Genomic DNA, 14,677 nt, shown 5'->3' with positions numbered 1-14,677 from the left:
AATAATTAACCATTATTTTAAAAGATTTTCATGGAAAAATAGGTGAAAAAGTGTGTTTTATGTTCGGTCACAATTGTGATAAGATGTATCTACCATTTAGAGAATACATTAACATATTTCTCCTATGCAGTCATGAAAATTAATATATTTCCCTTTCCAGTTCCCAGTTAATTTTTATGGTCACTATTGTGACCGGTGGGATTAAATGGGTTAATGTTGGTCTGCTGTTCTTGCACTGAAAAAAAAGAAATCACAGTTAGTGGTTATTTTTTATTTGCTTCAAGCCTTTTGTATTCCTATTTATACTGTTATACATGCATTTGAGCATGAAATATGTTAAGTTACTGCACTGTAAACATAATTAAAATTGCAGTTTCATCATATCTGGTTAAGTGCACGGTCCTATATGTGGCCCTGTGGTAGTGTCGATGAAAAATTGTGGCCCCCTGCAGCATTTAAGTTGTTCCAAATGTTAAACTGAAGCTTGTTGGCTAATCATCAGGTATTTATATGATAGTTTTTGTTCAGGTGAAGTGTGATTGCAGCATTAAGTGTCCTTATGTTGGTGTAATGGGGCAGAATCACATTTATCTGCACAATTAATTAAGTAAATATACATTTCCACAAAACTTTATTGCATATTTTGAACCGAAATGAATACACAAGGTGTATCAAATACAACTTTATTAAACATTTTTCTTTTCATTGACATTATTATCAATATCGTAATAAAATTCCTCTAAAACAGGAGAACACCGCTATGTTGTACCAATTGGAGACTTTTACAACTCTAAAATTCTGCATGTTCAACCACAGAACATGACGCCAGGAAAAAAATATATTTTCATATAATCATTTTTTTTCATATACTGTATAACTTCTATATTTTTTTTTACCTATAATAAAAAGGCACTTGGAAAAATTAAAATACTGACATAATATCTCACAAATGTGCAAAAAACATAACTTGGAACAGGCCTTGCATGGCCTTAGTCTTATCATTAACCCTTTGTGCAACACTGTGGCACTTCAGTCAATGGCACCCCTTTACAATGACACTGACCTAGCTAGCTAACACAAATTCTGTGCCCTGGATTTCAGTTCCACTTTTCAGAGCAGTAAGTGAGGGTTACTTTAAAATCTCCAGGAGCAAGTACCGCTTTTATACTGTCCACAAAAAAAAAAAAAAAAAAGACATCAAATTCAGACATTTTAGCGACTGAGGATGATTTTTACAATTATTCTTGGTTCCCAAAACAACTGGTGAAAAATGCTGTACACTGAGAAAGGATGTTGCAGCATCCCCGTATCTACACACGCTATGAGGGGAACAAAAGTGCAGTTAATTACAGACTGAGCTCAAAGGGTTAATGGATCATCATACAGCTTATTTGATATTGAAAAGATGTGGACCCTGGGAGGATCCGTGTCGTATTATTCAGCGTTCTGCCGCCGCGCTGAGTCTCTGTCCCTGGCTTCGACCTGCAGAGGAGAGACAGACCGACGGGGAGGAGGAGAGCCGCCACGGCTCTGGGTCTCACTGTTGCCACGGAAACCATGTCTAGCCTACTTAACACCTGTTTCTGATGACATCACATGCCAGGATTGTCCACTCACGACGCAAGATTCATTTCAGTGCCCAGCCTGAACCCGGAGACGCACCACTGTGTGTGGAGAAGGAGGGGGGGGGGTGGTGTCTGAGATAATGATGACTGAGATTTACTGAAGCAGAAACACAGGTATGCTGTTCATCCCTGCCCGCAGACAGGGAGGGTTATATTTGTTTTATTTACTTTAAATGTGACTTGTTAGTCTGCTTGTTTTCCTCGTCTCTGCTAAAATGCTTTGTGGCCGGAAGGTGGGGGAGTTGAGCCTTTTGGGTTTAATCTATAAAAAAAAAAAAAAAGAAAAAACACAGGGCAGACAGAGTTCAGTGGCCTAGTTTCTGCAGGCTGGTATGCCTGTGAGTCGCTGCCACATCGGGCACAGCACAGCCAGTGACTTCAGAGCTGAGAGGGCCGTTTGCTGTTTAGGTGGCCAGATGGAGGGCGGCTGCACAGCACAGCTATCCTCTGCCTCTTTTCCCCTGCTGGCACACAGCCTCTCCCCTCATCTCTCCCTTCCCCTTGTCCATTCATTTATTCATTCAGCCAATCCTGTCTCTCTTTGCTCGCACGCTTTCCCCAGCACTGCCCGCCATCTCACAGTCGGATGTTATTTCTCTCTTTATCTGACGGTGGAAATTAAAAGTCAGAACAAAGGAGGCAGAGTTTGCATATCTAATTTTACACTGAAAGTAATTTTGCTATTATAGTCTATACTATACTTTTGATATTATACTATCCAACATGGGTTTTATGCCCACACCCTCTCTAAATGATCCTCAGTACACCATTGTGATTGTCATAGAGGAATGTGATCATTTGGTCCACTAGATATGTTTTTTTTTTTCATATTTCCCCCTTAGAGCAGTGGTTTCCAATCTTTTTGGCTTGTGACCCCCTTAAATCAAACATCATCTCAACGTATGGCCCCTAGCTGCTCATCTCAACGTATGGCCCCTAACCTAGCTGTTTATGGCCTCAGTTTGGACATGTTCACTGCAAAAAAAAGGGTGTCTAAAAACAAGATAAAAACACTAAATCTGAGGGAAATGCTAAATTCACTTGACAAGATTTCTTGAATTAAGATTGTTGAATCTAGAAATAAGCATGTTGAACACTTAAAATAAGAAATTAACTCTTAAAACAAGATAAATTATCAAACACTTCTAAATCGTTTTTTTTTTTTTTTTTCTTGGTAAGAAACAAGCAATTTGCAGTGTTGTTGTGAGCCATTTAACCAAAGGGTGATTTCTATTTTCCAGACATTGCTTCATGTACCCAGAACAGGTAACCATATTCAGGATGTTACAGGAAACAAGAGTTTACAGCTAGGCTTGAAGCACTAAGGCTGTACTTGGGTACGGCTGTGTCTTGGGCATTGTAACATGTAAAACTGCATGGTAATCCATCCAGTAGTCGTTGAGATAATTCAGTCTGGACCTAAGTGGTGGAGCGACTATCAGCCGCATTAAAAGTGAAGCTAAATAGCAAAATTTTTCTTTCTTTCTTTCTTTATGAAGAATCTGAAGGCAACGGGATCTGGAGAGATTTTGGTATTAGAAAAATATTGGTATTATTAGAATATTAGTTCTGGTTTCTATTTGTAGTCTGAGTAATATTGATCAATCAGATCATATTAGAGCGGGCTTCAGTTTACTGCAGTAAAAAGTCTGTCTGGAGATCAAAAAAAGTGGAAAATGTTGGCTGAAATGAAGTCATGGAACCCATTGGGTATTGTCTAATGAAGAATTAGATTTTAGATCTTGTTGGTCATCTCTCAGCTCTGACTTCATTCTTGCATCTCAAGTTGCAAATCAGACTGTAAAAAGCGCACAGAAGAGGAAGTCTTGGCCGTTTTCCATATCTTCTGGCTACAGAACCCCAGAAATATCCCTCATCCCCAGAGGCTAAATCAACATCAGACCAGAGAACATTCAAGAAACCTTAATCTCTGTCTTCTATATATATAATTGTTATGGAACCATTTGGATTTTTTCCCCCCAAACCCCTGGATTGGGAACCACTGCCCCTAAAGGACCCCTCCAAACCTCCTCCTGGCCCTCTCCTCAACCCCTTAAAGACTCCTCCTCGACGGCAGAAAGCTGAGCAGAGCAGCCGTCACAGAACACAAGAAGCAACTTCAACATCAGAAAACAATGTCTCGTCTGAACAACAGCAGAAAAACAAAAAAATGACACCAAAAAAAAAACAGCAATAACTGATTATTTCTAAGACTGGGCGATGGAAAAGTAAGACCAGCAACGTAAGCAGAGATGGAGGAGTGAAAGGAGAGAGGAGGGTGGTGAGACAGTCTCTTGAGGGAATGTTCCTTGTGTTGTGATGATCCTCTCCTGCTCCTCTGCCTCAGTCAGTCAACATCATACATGCATTATCACTGGAAACAAGCCTGGAAAGACCCCACAGTAAAACTCACCCTTGCAGAAAAATGTAATAAGAGCAAACCATGACTTGGCAGTAACATTTTATAAAACATGTAAGGAATATAGTGTGTGGTAAGTGCGTGTTGACTGCTTAATAGAACCATGAGAAAGGTTTTCCCAGACGTCATACGAGTCTTTTTTTGTCTTTTTTTTTTTTGCCCCTTTGGACAGAGTAAAATGAGGCAGTTTGCAAAAGTGTGGCTTCCTAGTCAGTCCAGCTGTATGTGGCATTGAGTGCGTCACACCCCCCTCTGCGGCACAATACATACATCCCCCTTTCCCGTCTCCAGGTATTTTTGGCACAGCATGGGACTTGTTGAACTAGGGACAAAACTCTAGCCGACGAGGCTAAGTCGGGCTTCGACTGGACGACCACCTGTTTTTCACAGCTGGTTTTGGGTCGGGTCACTTTTTAAAAAAACAAGACACTAGTGTTTATCGCCACAGTGGCCCTTTCATACACAAACTGGCCGTGTTGATTCAATTACGGGAAAGCAGCTGGACAATCCAGAAGTAAAAACAGTGCAGGTTCTGTAACTGGAAAGCAGGATGATGTGCATCGTGTCCTGCCAGAGGAGGGAGCCAGACGCACCGCTGCCGTTAATTTCACTTGTGTAAAAGAGGAAGTAATGATTGGTCATTGTCAGGTGATGCAACACCATTTGTCTGTGTTTAGTTCGCTCTGTGCCCTAAAAGCCCCTAGTCTGCACACCTGGCACACATTCTGGTGGACTAGGCTGGTCCATGTTGGTCACCCTCCCCGAACTGGGGACAGATTGTCAAAAGTGCTCTCTCCCAGTTTGTGTTACACTGGGGGAGCCGAGAGGTTAGCAGCAGTTTTGAGGTCTCAATACTATAATAACCAGTTTACACTATTAAGTGCTGTGTTTAATTGAACTGTCTCAGAGCTGAAAACTGTAAAAAATCCAAGACAGTTTGAGTTCACTTGCTTTGGTTTGGCAAGCCTGTCTGAGTCATATTAATCACAGCAGCAGCCTGTGAAAAATAGGTCATAACTTTAGCATCGACTGTAGAGAATCGTATAATATTGCGTGCACGTTTGCCTAACGGTGAGTGCGTCGTTGGGTTTTGTGGTGTTGGTCTATCTCACTGCTAAGCTGGAGGCACACTGTCAATGAAGTACAGTCATATAAATACTCATCAATGAATCAGGACGTTTTATAAGAACACAGAGCACTAAGACTGTCACGTTCAGGAATGAATAAAGTATAAAATTCAAAATGAAGAGAGCAAAGAGGAGCCCACTGTCGGGCTGATAGAAACACAGAACCATACATGTTCCTGGGCCCCAGGTTTAGTTTCCCATCAATACAAGAGGCTTGCATTGTATACTTATTTTTTGTGAGGTGTAGTGTTATCTATTGATTTGCTGTTTGAGAGTTTGATAAGTTTCTATAGTTTTCTCCTCTTACAACCTCTCTGAAATGCATTGCGTGGATTTGATTGTGCGAGCCAATCCCTATCACCTCTGAGCACCCTCACTATGGCGTTCACCCCCCCATCCCGACCCCCTGAGCTCTTCTGGAATGTGTGTGTATATGTCTGTGTGTGTGTGTCTGTGTGTGTGTGTGTGTGTGTGTGTGTGTGTGTGTGTGTATCAGTTGACCACAGCTGGCTTGAGCACCACGGTGCCTGGGGGGATGACCACCCAGGACAGGGGATCATGGGATCCTGTGGAGAGGTTCAGGACCCCCCCAGTCACCTTGTTCTCGCCCTCCTCCCCCCGGCCCTTCTTGGCGTGTTGGCTCTGGGCCCTGCGCTCGGACGAGGCCCCCAGCATGGGCATCATGGGCAGGCTCAGCGCCGAGGAGGGGAACGCCGGGGAGAGCAGAGGAGACTTGGCCAGGCCCAGGGGGGAGCCGCTGAAGGACAGGATGGGAGTGCCTCCCAGGTTGCCTGGAGGGGAGCTGGGGCAACCGAGTGTGCTGAGGTCCAGGGGCCGAGGACTGAGGGGGGACAGGGGTAGGGCGCCACCCAGACCCTGCAGGGCGTGGCCTCCCAGGAGAGCAGCCGCTGCCCCGGGGATGATAATGTGTGCTGCACTCACGTAGGACAGGTCTGAGTCCTTCCCCCCTTCGCCCACAAGCACTCCACTCTGACTCCCCCTCAGCAGGGAGCCCACCCCGCCCGGGGAGCCCTGCTCCTGGGCCACAAAGTGGCCATGGGCCTTGATGTGCTTGCGGAGAGAGCTGGGGTCTGTGTAGCGCTTCAGGCAGCCCACCATCTTACAGTAGTAGGGCTTGTCCACGTAGTGTGTGCGCGTGTGCTTGAAGCGGTCGCTGGAGTTGGAGTAGCGCTTGTTGCAACCCTCGTAAGGACAAATGTACGGCTTCTCACCTGCAGAGGGGAGATCCAGATGTTGAGAATGGACTCACCAAATCTTTCAAAAAATAATAATAAAGAAAAACATTGATTTGAGCTTCTACCACTGACCTGTGTGTGAGCGGTTGTGTATCTTGAGGTTCTCCAGGCGTGAGAAGCTCTTGTTGCAGGTGGGACAGCGATGGGGCTTCTCGTTAGTGTGAGTGCGGATGTGGATGAGCATCTTGTACCTGCAGCCACACAAAATGTGTATGAATATAAATATTTCCAAGACGCATAATAATCATGCCATGCAACTGCGGAACTCGCACCTTTTTTGAACCAATTCAGGCACTAATGTTAATAGTGAGCATGGTAGCATAAATAGAGGATATGTACCTGATGTTTACACTTAAAGAATATTTCACCCCCAAAATGACTATTAGTATATCAATTATTCATCCTGTGCTACCTTGAATTCCTAATGAAAACCTTGTTTTTCTATTCTAATTAACCCATTTAGGCCTAAAACACAGATTTTATGGGCGATTTTAAAATAACCCCCTAAAACCTGAAGTTTTTCTGGAAATTCAACAGAAATGTCAATGCTTCCTACTAAATCATCAAATTTTCAGCCTCTGTAGCAGATAGAAATTAAATTCAAAAAGTATTTGAGAGCCTGTACCTGTCCCTCCACTATAGTCATCTTCTGCCATGATTTCAGTTCTGGAAAAGTCCCATGTTGCATTGCAACACTCCCACATGTATTCAGATGCATTTCATTGGCCAAGAGACGAAAATAGGTGGAAAAAACTACAAATACTACAAAACGACGTATCCGCTTTCCAGGCTTTAATGGTAGAATAACACAACAGCGCCCCCGGTTTTAATTGGTAGAAATGCGATAATGCTTTCCGGCTTAAAAAGGTTAATGATTAATTGAAGTAAGTTGGAGTAACTGATATACAAGTGATCATTTCTTAATGAAGTATGCAAATGTATGATTTTCTCACCTGGCATTGAAACCCCTCCCTTTGCGAGCACAGCCCTCCCAGTGGCAGCAGTACCCAGAATCCTTCTCAGGCTTGACATGGAAGTCGTTAACGTGGTCCACCAGGTCTTGCAGGGAGTCAAAGAGCAGATGGCACTAGAAAAGCGAAAACATTCAGCATTTAAAATTAATTGCGATCATAAAACTTTTTGGAGCTGATTCTAGTTTGGCTACAACAAGATCGTAAAAGTGTTCTTCTACTTTCGGGGTCTTACCTTCTTCCAGCGGCAGGCCAGTTGTTCGTCCGCTGAGAGGTCAGGAGAGGCTCTCTTGTCGCTCGTCTGGCCAATAAACATGGAGGATGGCAGGTGAAGTCCCGCCCCTGCTCCGATTGGCACGAAGAACTGAAAGGCCTGGGAGATGTGAGAATTCTGGTGAGCAAGCAGAAACAGAGAACAAAAAGCAACAGGGTTATCAATACATGCACAAGTTTAGCTTTAGTTCATATTTAATGTGTTGGCACTGGAAAAATAGTATAAAACCACAGGAAAAAGAACAGTGGGTGTATTATATGGCCTGAAATGAACAAATAAAAAGCACAGCTTGTCAAAAAAACTGCTATGAGCTCTGTGATAGCACTGTCCACGTGGCATGATTGAGAAGCAGCTGGATGACATAAACAGGCACTAAGAAAACACTTAGTAGAGACAAAAGTTTTCCTTTTTGTCAATGGAGTACAGAAGTGCCGATCTTAATCTCTCCCTTCAAAAATCCACTTTTTCTCTTGTAGTCACCCGCTGCGTGCTACAAAACCTCCCTACATCCCTGAGCTCTGCATGAGAGCTGCAAGATTCACTGAACCTCAGCTGGGGCTCAAAGAGCTAATGCACCGGCTCTCACACACACACAGACACACACAGAGTTACTCAGCGCGAGCAGAAAACAGAGAGGAGACTTGAAGAAAAGTAGAATTTGGAAAAAGGGACACATAAGGCAGAGAGCAGGGAGGCACAGGGAGAATAAGGGTGCAAATGGATCACAGTCCTGTCTCAGTATGTCTTCTTCAGCTATGTCAGTAATGTCTATGTGACAAATTTCATAAAATGAGACAAATTCTCTGCACTGAGCTTTGCCTCTGCATGCAAAACTATGTGAGCTGCCTTGTGAGATGCTGTAGGGGAGAGAACATGTGAGCATGAATGTGTGTGTGCAACTGTTGGAAGAAAGCATCCTATCTGCGTCCACTGGGGATAAATAAAGTGCAGAGTGTGTGTAATGGTGGGGTCAGGGGGCTATCGAGGACTCGGGGGGCGCCTGAATGGTCCCAGCCATCGTGTCTCAATTCAATTGGGAGGGAATTGAATTAGGCAGCGTGAGGTCTGCATGGCTGTACCTTGTCTTAAATCCGATTATACATGCACACACACACACACACATGCACACACACATGCATGCACACACACAAGCACACACACGTCATGCCAGTGGGGCCATTGAGTGCAAGTTGCGCAGACAGAGGTACTTGTTGGGGACAGAAGAGGTGTTTGATAAGAGCCCAACCCCCTCTTACACACACACACACACACACACACACACACACACACCTCCCACCCCTTGCAGAGCCTGACTCCCTTATGGAGAGTGTGACACAACTCGATGTTGTTCCTGACTTGCTGACCCCAGCAGGCTGAATCACTCTCCGCTGTAGACAGGGAAAGTGTTGGCCACTCACTACTGCACTGAAAGACAGTGTTTATTCTTTCAACAAGCCAGAGGTGAATGAAGAAACAATGGAGGCAGCAGAGGGCAAAATAAAAGCTGGAACACCTGTACTGCTGTGTGTGTGTGTGTGTGTGTGTGTGTGTGTGTGTGTGTGTGTGTTCTTGTACTTCCTACATAGTGAGGACCACAACACGTTTCTTAACCAACAGTGTGAGGACATTTTTGCAATGCTGAAATCTCAAAAACGCCTTTAAAGAAGTGAGGACCGGCCGAAATGTCCTCACTTCTTTAAAGGAGTTTTTGAGATTTCAGACTTGTTGTTGTTTTAAGGGTTCAGGTTACAATTAGGTTTATGTTTAAAGAAGGATAATTAATTGACTAACTGAAACTGTATTGTGTGGTTACAAAACTAACTAAAATTATAGTGAAAATTTCCTTCATTTTCGTCTTTTTCAACTTTTTTCATACATAATGAAGATGGATAAGACAAAGGAAATGAAAGTAAAAAATACTGTGACCTCTTTTAATGTGTGTGTGTGTGTGTGTGTGTGTGTGTGTGTGTGTGTGTGTGTGTGTCTGTGTGTGTATGTGTGTGTGTTTAAAGCTGGTGTAGGGGTTTTCTGGAAACGGCAAACAAAAGAAGACATAATTAGCCTGTAAAGCCCTTTGAGATGACATACAGTGATGAATGGGGTTGTGAGCTACATGAACATGAACTTGAATTACCTGCAGCTGTGAGCATTTGGTTAGTTGGAGGCTAAACTGTTTTTGTCTCCATCTCTGAAATGATTTTATCATCAGATTCTCTTTTTAATAAGTCTGTCCTCCTTTTTTTGGGTTGCTTTGTAGTGTCGGTTATTGCAAATGCTGGAATAGCAACTTTTTCTGCAGGATTTTCTGCCATTGAATCAGATTTTCACCATCTGAAGAGACGTGCAGTGCATCTGAATTTGCCAATAGGAACGCCCCCTCTTTGAAATGACCTGTGATTGGCCAACGTCTCTTGACACGCACCACAACACAGAGAAGTCCAGTTTTCTCCTCGAGTACTTGAATTAAAACATGCTGAATGGTCATTATAGAATTTTTGCCCAATGACAAAAGTCGGCCTGCCCGAGATTAAGGCTTCAGTCGTACTCACCCCTGAGGGGATGTAGTTGCCGTTGGTCATTTCTGGAGAGGTGGGGGTGTGGCGGGAGGAGGGAGACATGCTCAGGTCCACCGCAGGGGGGGTGGGGGTGTTTGTCCGATCATGGGGGACCACCTGCACACCTGAGAAAACACACACACACACACACACACACACACACACACACACACACCTGTAAAGATGACCTTTCACCTGGGGGATGTCATAGGGGAACGCATGTGCAATGTTGGTGGATCAGTCCACCACTTTGGTCCAGACTTAAATATTTGTTTACACAGTACACAATATGCTTGTAAACATCAACATGTTATCATTGTACTCACCAGTACTGAGAACCAGCACTTCTGTTTTTTGTCCCTTACTTCTACAGTCATTTTTCTAAGTATTATTATTATTATTATAGGCTGATTATTTATGCCAAAATAAGCTATATACCATAATTTATTGGGAGAAACTAAACAATTTAATATAAAATCAGACATTCAGCACTCCCACATATAGCTCCACGGGAGCTAATTAATTAATTAATTACTTTTTTTGTAATTTTGTGTCTCTTTTTAATAATTTTGTGTCTTTTTTGGTAATTCTGTGTATTTTTTTGGTAATTCTATGTATTTTTTGGTCATTTTGTGTCTTTTTAAGCAATTTAGTTTTTTTCTGTCATTTTGTATCTTTTATTTGTAATTTTGTGTCTTTTTTTTAGCCATTTTGTGTCTTTTTTTGGTCCTTCTGATACTGCCTCCAGCGGCCCCCAGGTAATTTGAGTTTGAGACCCCTGCTGTAGGCTTTGTTTCGTTGTTACCTACCTGTGTGCGGAGATGCTGGCGAGGCCGGCTCTATGACTGCAGTGCCATCGTCTGCCATGCGCAGCTGTCGAGCTCGCTTGGGGTGCAGTGGGGAGAGAGGGGGGGAGCGCGCCCCTCTGTCCCGCCCGTTGGCCCGCCGAGGGAGCTTCAGGTCCAGGGGCTCGTCCAGGGACAGCATCTCCACAACCCGCTGACCTCCCACCTGCAAAAACAGTCACACAGGGACAAAGTCAGCCCGGTTTGGTTTTCATATAATAAAATGAAATGCTGCATTCTGATAGGAAACAGTGACAGACTCCCCACACCTGCAATATTTCCCATGTGAAAGCATCTCACATTACACAATCCCACTGGGTGGGAAACCCTCTCGGACAATGGTAAACTGACCACAATCGTAAACTGAAACACTGAGTAAGCTAAAGAAAAATAAACACACACACACACACACAGATTGGAGTGACCCCCTCCTCTTCTTCCACACTGACCTTTACTCACACACTCTTCCTGAGGAATTTCTACAATCCAATCCAGATGGTCACCCTCGCCGCCATGCCTTGCTCAACCCCGCCCCTCGGCCACTCGCTGGCCCTTGCACCCTGTCACATCACCCCCAGCCCAGCCCCCACAGTGTGCACCTTCAGACCCCTTGGACCTTTGAGACCCACCAGCAACCCCCCCGGGGCCTTCAAGTCCAGCTGCACCTACTCCGTCCACCTCCTCCCTCCTCTAAACACACTGACCTCTGGACCCAGCCTGAGGGTTATGGGCAGGACGCTTCATCTAGCTGTCATTTAGACTTCTGGTTGTGTGCCATGCAAAGATTTAAGCAAATACCTAAACAACCAAACACCATGAACTAGGGTTGTCACGATACTAAAATTTTCAACCTGATACCGGTACTCAGGAAAATATTCGATACTCGATGCCATTTTCGATACCACAAGGATACAAACAAAGACCCCAAAATTTAACAGAAATATTTTTATTAACAAGAAAAATCCAACATGTAAAAATTAACAGAAGCACAGGTTAAATATTTATAATAAAAAACAGTTGTGCAAAAAGAAACTGCAACTATGATAACAAACTTCAGGTCTGAAGTAGTGCAAAAAATAAATAAATACAATAAATAATAACAATTAGAACAATATTTTGAGGTTGTATGCTGAAAATGAGTATCGTATCCAGATACAACGTTTTAGTATCGATACTTTTTTGAGTATCGATACTTTTGACAACCCTAATGGGGACCCAGTCTTGGATATCCGCTGAAGTTACCAAATATAGTTATTCGCCCGATAAAGAGTTAAACATAAACAAATGTTAAGTCTATTCCTCTTCGTCCAGCATTCACTGCTTCACACATATAGGCAGTGCTAGTACAGTACTGCTGGTTTAAAGCCAAGCTCTCCATTCAACACAATGTGTTAGGGTTCACTGCTCCTTCTCACCAGGCTCACACACACACACACACACGCACACACACACACACACGCACACATCTCCTCAAAGCATTTTCCGTCTACACAAGCACACACAGTTGCAGGGTGTCCTATATTTCTGCTGGAGTTCATGTAGAACAGCTCTCTATGTGCATGCTGACTGTAGACCCACACACACGGTCATACTTACCAAATCACACACACACACACACACACACACACACACACATACACACACACAAGTAATTAATCAAACTGTAATTCCAACAAATTCACCCCCTTCTTCCTCCCTCTTCCTCGCACACATGCCGACACACACTCATAGAGGAGCAGCCACGGTTGGTGGTGAATGGTGGGCTTTGAGAGCGACTGGCCAGGGGCCACATGAGAAGCCCTTGTGTCTGGGAGGCACGGAGCAGAGAGGTCACCAGGTTCACCAGCCCAACCAGGGATGGCCACCAGCTCACACACACACACACACACACACACACACACATACACACACAGTGGTACACACAGCCGGAGGGGGTGTAAAGACTCAATCAGCCATAGATAAGAAGATGATGATACACACACGTACTGATTCAAACAGAGGAACATACTGTATGAACATGCACACACAGACCTGCATTATGGCATTATCAGCAAGATCTCTGCACATATAAATACACTCATGTTCCTCACGTGAACATCAAGAAACACATTAGGAAAAATTCCCTTTAGATGTTATCTGATTAAAGACTGCACATGACCCACTGATCCATCTTAATCTTGACTTCAGGTTTCAAAATGACACAGTAATTGGTCTTAGAATGGATCTCTGCAGTAGGGATGGGCGTTTGGAAGAAACCTGCCAACTTGATTATCTATAACGTTAACGATCAATTAATCGATTAATCGCTGCATGCATACATGGCCAAAATAAAAGATGTATCTACAGGATTATGCAAAAGCCTGTTTTGATAACAAACGCTTTTATTTTGAAAGTCAACTGAGATTAAACTGTAAAGATAAGGTCAAGGAGTTCATCGTTTATGTTTTAGCCCCCCAAGAGGCCTGAGGTTAGTTTTCACAGTAATCTTGCATATTTAAGTGTGTTTTGTGTTTAAATAAGTTTTGAATAAAATTAAACCGAGTAATTCATGCTAGCAAGGTTCGGTACAGTAAGCTAGTTTTGCTCCAATTAATACTCTTGTATTTGTGTGTTTTATAATTGTTATTGCAATTATACCGGTTTGGTCTCATAACTTTGACACTTTGACACTGTATTTTCACTAAATGACAGTTTATTTCAAAATTTTGTTCAGTAAAAATGTCTTGTTCAGCATTTGGTTGGGCTAACAGACACTCCAAGGAGTTGCTGCTCATTTTTCTGAGGGAAGTAATGTACATTTGGTTTTTGTTTTTTTGCTAGCCAAAATGATCATCCCAGTTATTGCTAACATGAATAAGCAGCGACTTCTCTCAGTCAGGTTGAGGTGTAGAGAGGCTGTAGTCAGTGATCAGATCCCTCTTTCTCCTCCACAGTCCAAATATGGTCTGCTTCCTGTATCGAAAAAACAAGATGGCGACGAGCGTAACGCTAAACTCGATGCCACAAACCAATGTGTGACGTCACGGTGATTACATCCATTACTTATACAGTCTATGCTTAAAGCTCATGAACACACTAAAGTCAGAAGAACACTTTCCCGACTCTGGAGATAGAAACATCTGACAGACATGGTAATCTACCGGTGGCCTTTCGGAGCCCTGCGCTCTTTGAGTGCCTTTCTAGTTTTGACATGTTACAGCTGCAGTCAGGCCAACTTGTGTTTACACTGGTTCTTGACAAGCTTATTATAGTTAACGAAATAACGAAAACTAGAATTGAAAAAACATTTTCGTTAACTGAACTAAGAATAAAAACAAGAGTTTTTTTTAAAACAAGAACTAACTGAAACTGTATTTTGTGGTTACAAAACTAACTAAAATTATAGTAAAAATGTCCTTAGTTTTCATCTTTGTCAACTTTTTTCATACGTAAACCTTTTTGGTTGATATGAAATCTATTTCATCTATCTGGTTTTATGACTTAATAACCTTATTGGGGCTGAGATTGATCAGACAAAGGAAATAAAGGCAACATTTATTGTGACCTTATTGAATCTTGCACCCAACAAATACCCCATTACAAAAAACTAAAACTAATAAAAACTA

The 14,677-nt window shown here is 43.0% G+C and overlaps 1 protein-coding gene across 1 annotated transcript in view; it reads right to left on the bottom strand.

Annotated features, from left to right (window-relative positions):
- Window positions 1-666: 666 nt before the first annotated feature.
- Window positions 667-14,677, bottom strand: part of glis2b (GLIS family zinc finger 2b) — a 40,662-nt gene continuing 26,651 nt past the window's right edge. The window contains exons 2-7 of the mRNA XM_059347228.1: window positions 11,037-11,238; window positions 10,222-10,352; window positions 7,634-7,789; window positions 7,381-7,514; window positions 6,500-6,618; window positions 667-6,403 (exon numbers count right to left, since the gene is read on the bottom strand). Of these exons, the coding sequence (XP_059203211.1) occupies window positions 5,664-6,403; window positions 6,500-6,618; window positions 7,381-7,514; window positions 7,634-7,789; window positions 10,222-10,352; window positions 11,037-11,214 (1,458 nt within the window). The 5' untranslated portion in view covers window positions 11,215-11,238 and the 3' untranslated portion in view covers window positions 667-5,663. The remainder of the gene's footprint in view (window positions 6,404-6,499; window positions 6,619-7,380; window positions 7,515-7,633; window positions 7,790-10,221; window positions 10,353-11,036; window positions 11,239-14,677) is intronic.

Source organism: Centropristis striata, chromosome 13 (genome assembly GCF_030273125.1).
Source record: "Centropristis striata isolate RG_2023a ecotype Rhode Island chromosome 13, C.striata_1.0, whole genome shotgun sequence".
Lineage (NCBI taxonomy): Eukaryota > Metazoa > Chordata > Actinopteri > Perciformes > Serranidae > Centropristis > Centropristis striata.
The sequence above is the reverse complement of the archived record's forward strand: the minus strand, read 5'-3'. Positions and strand labels throughout refer to the sequence as shown.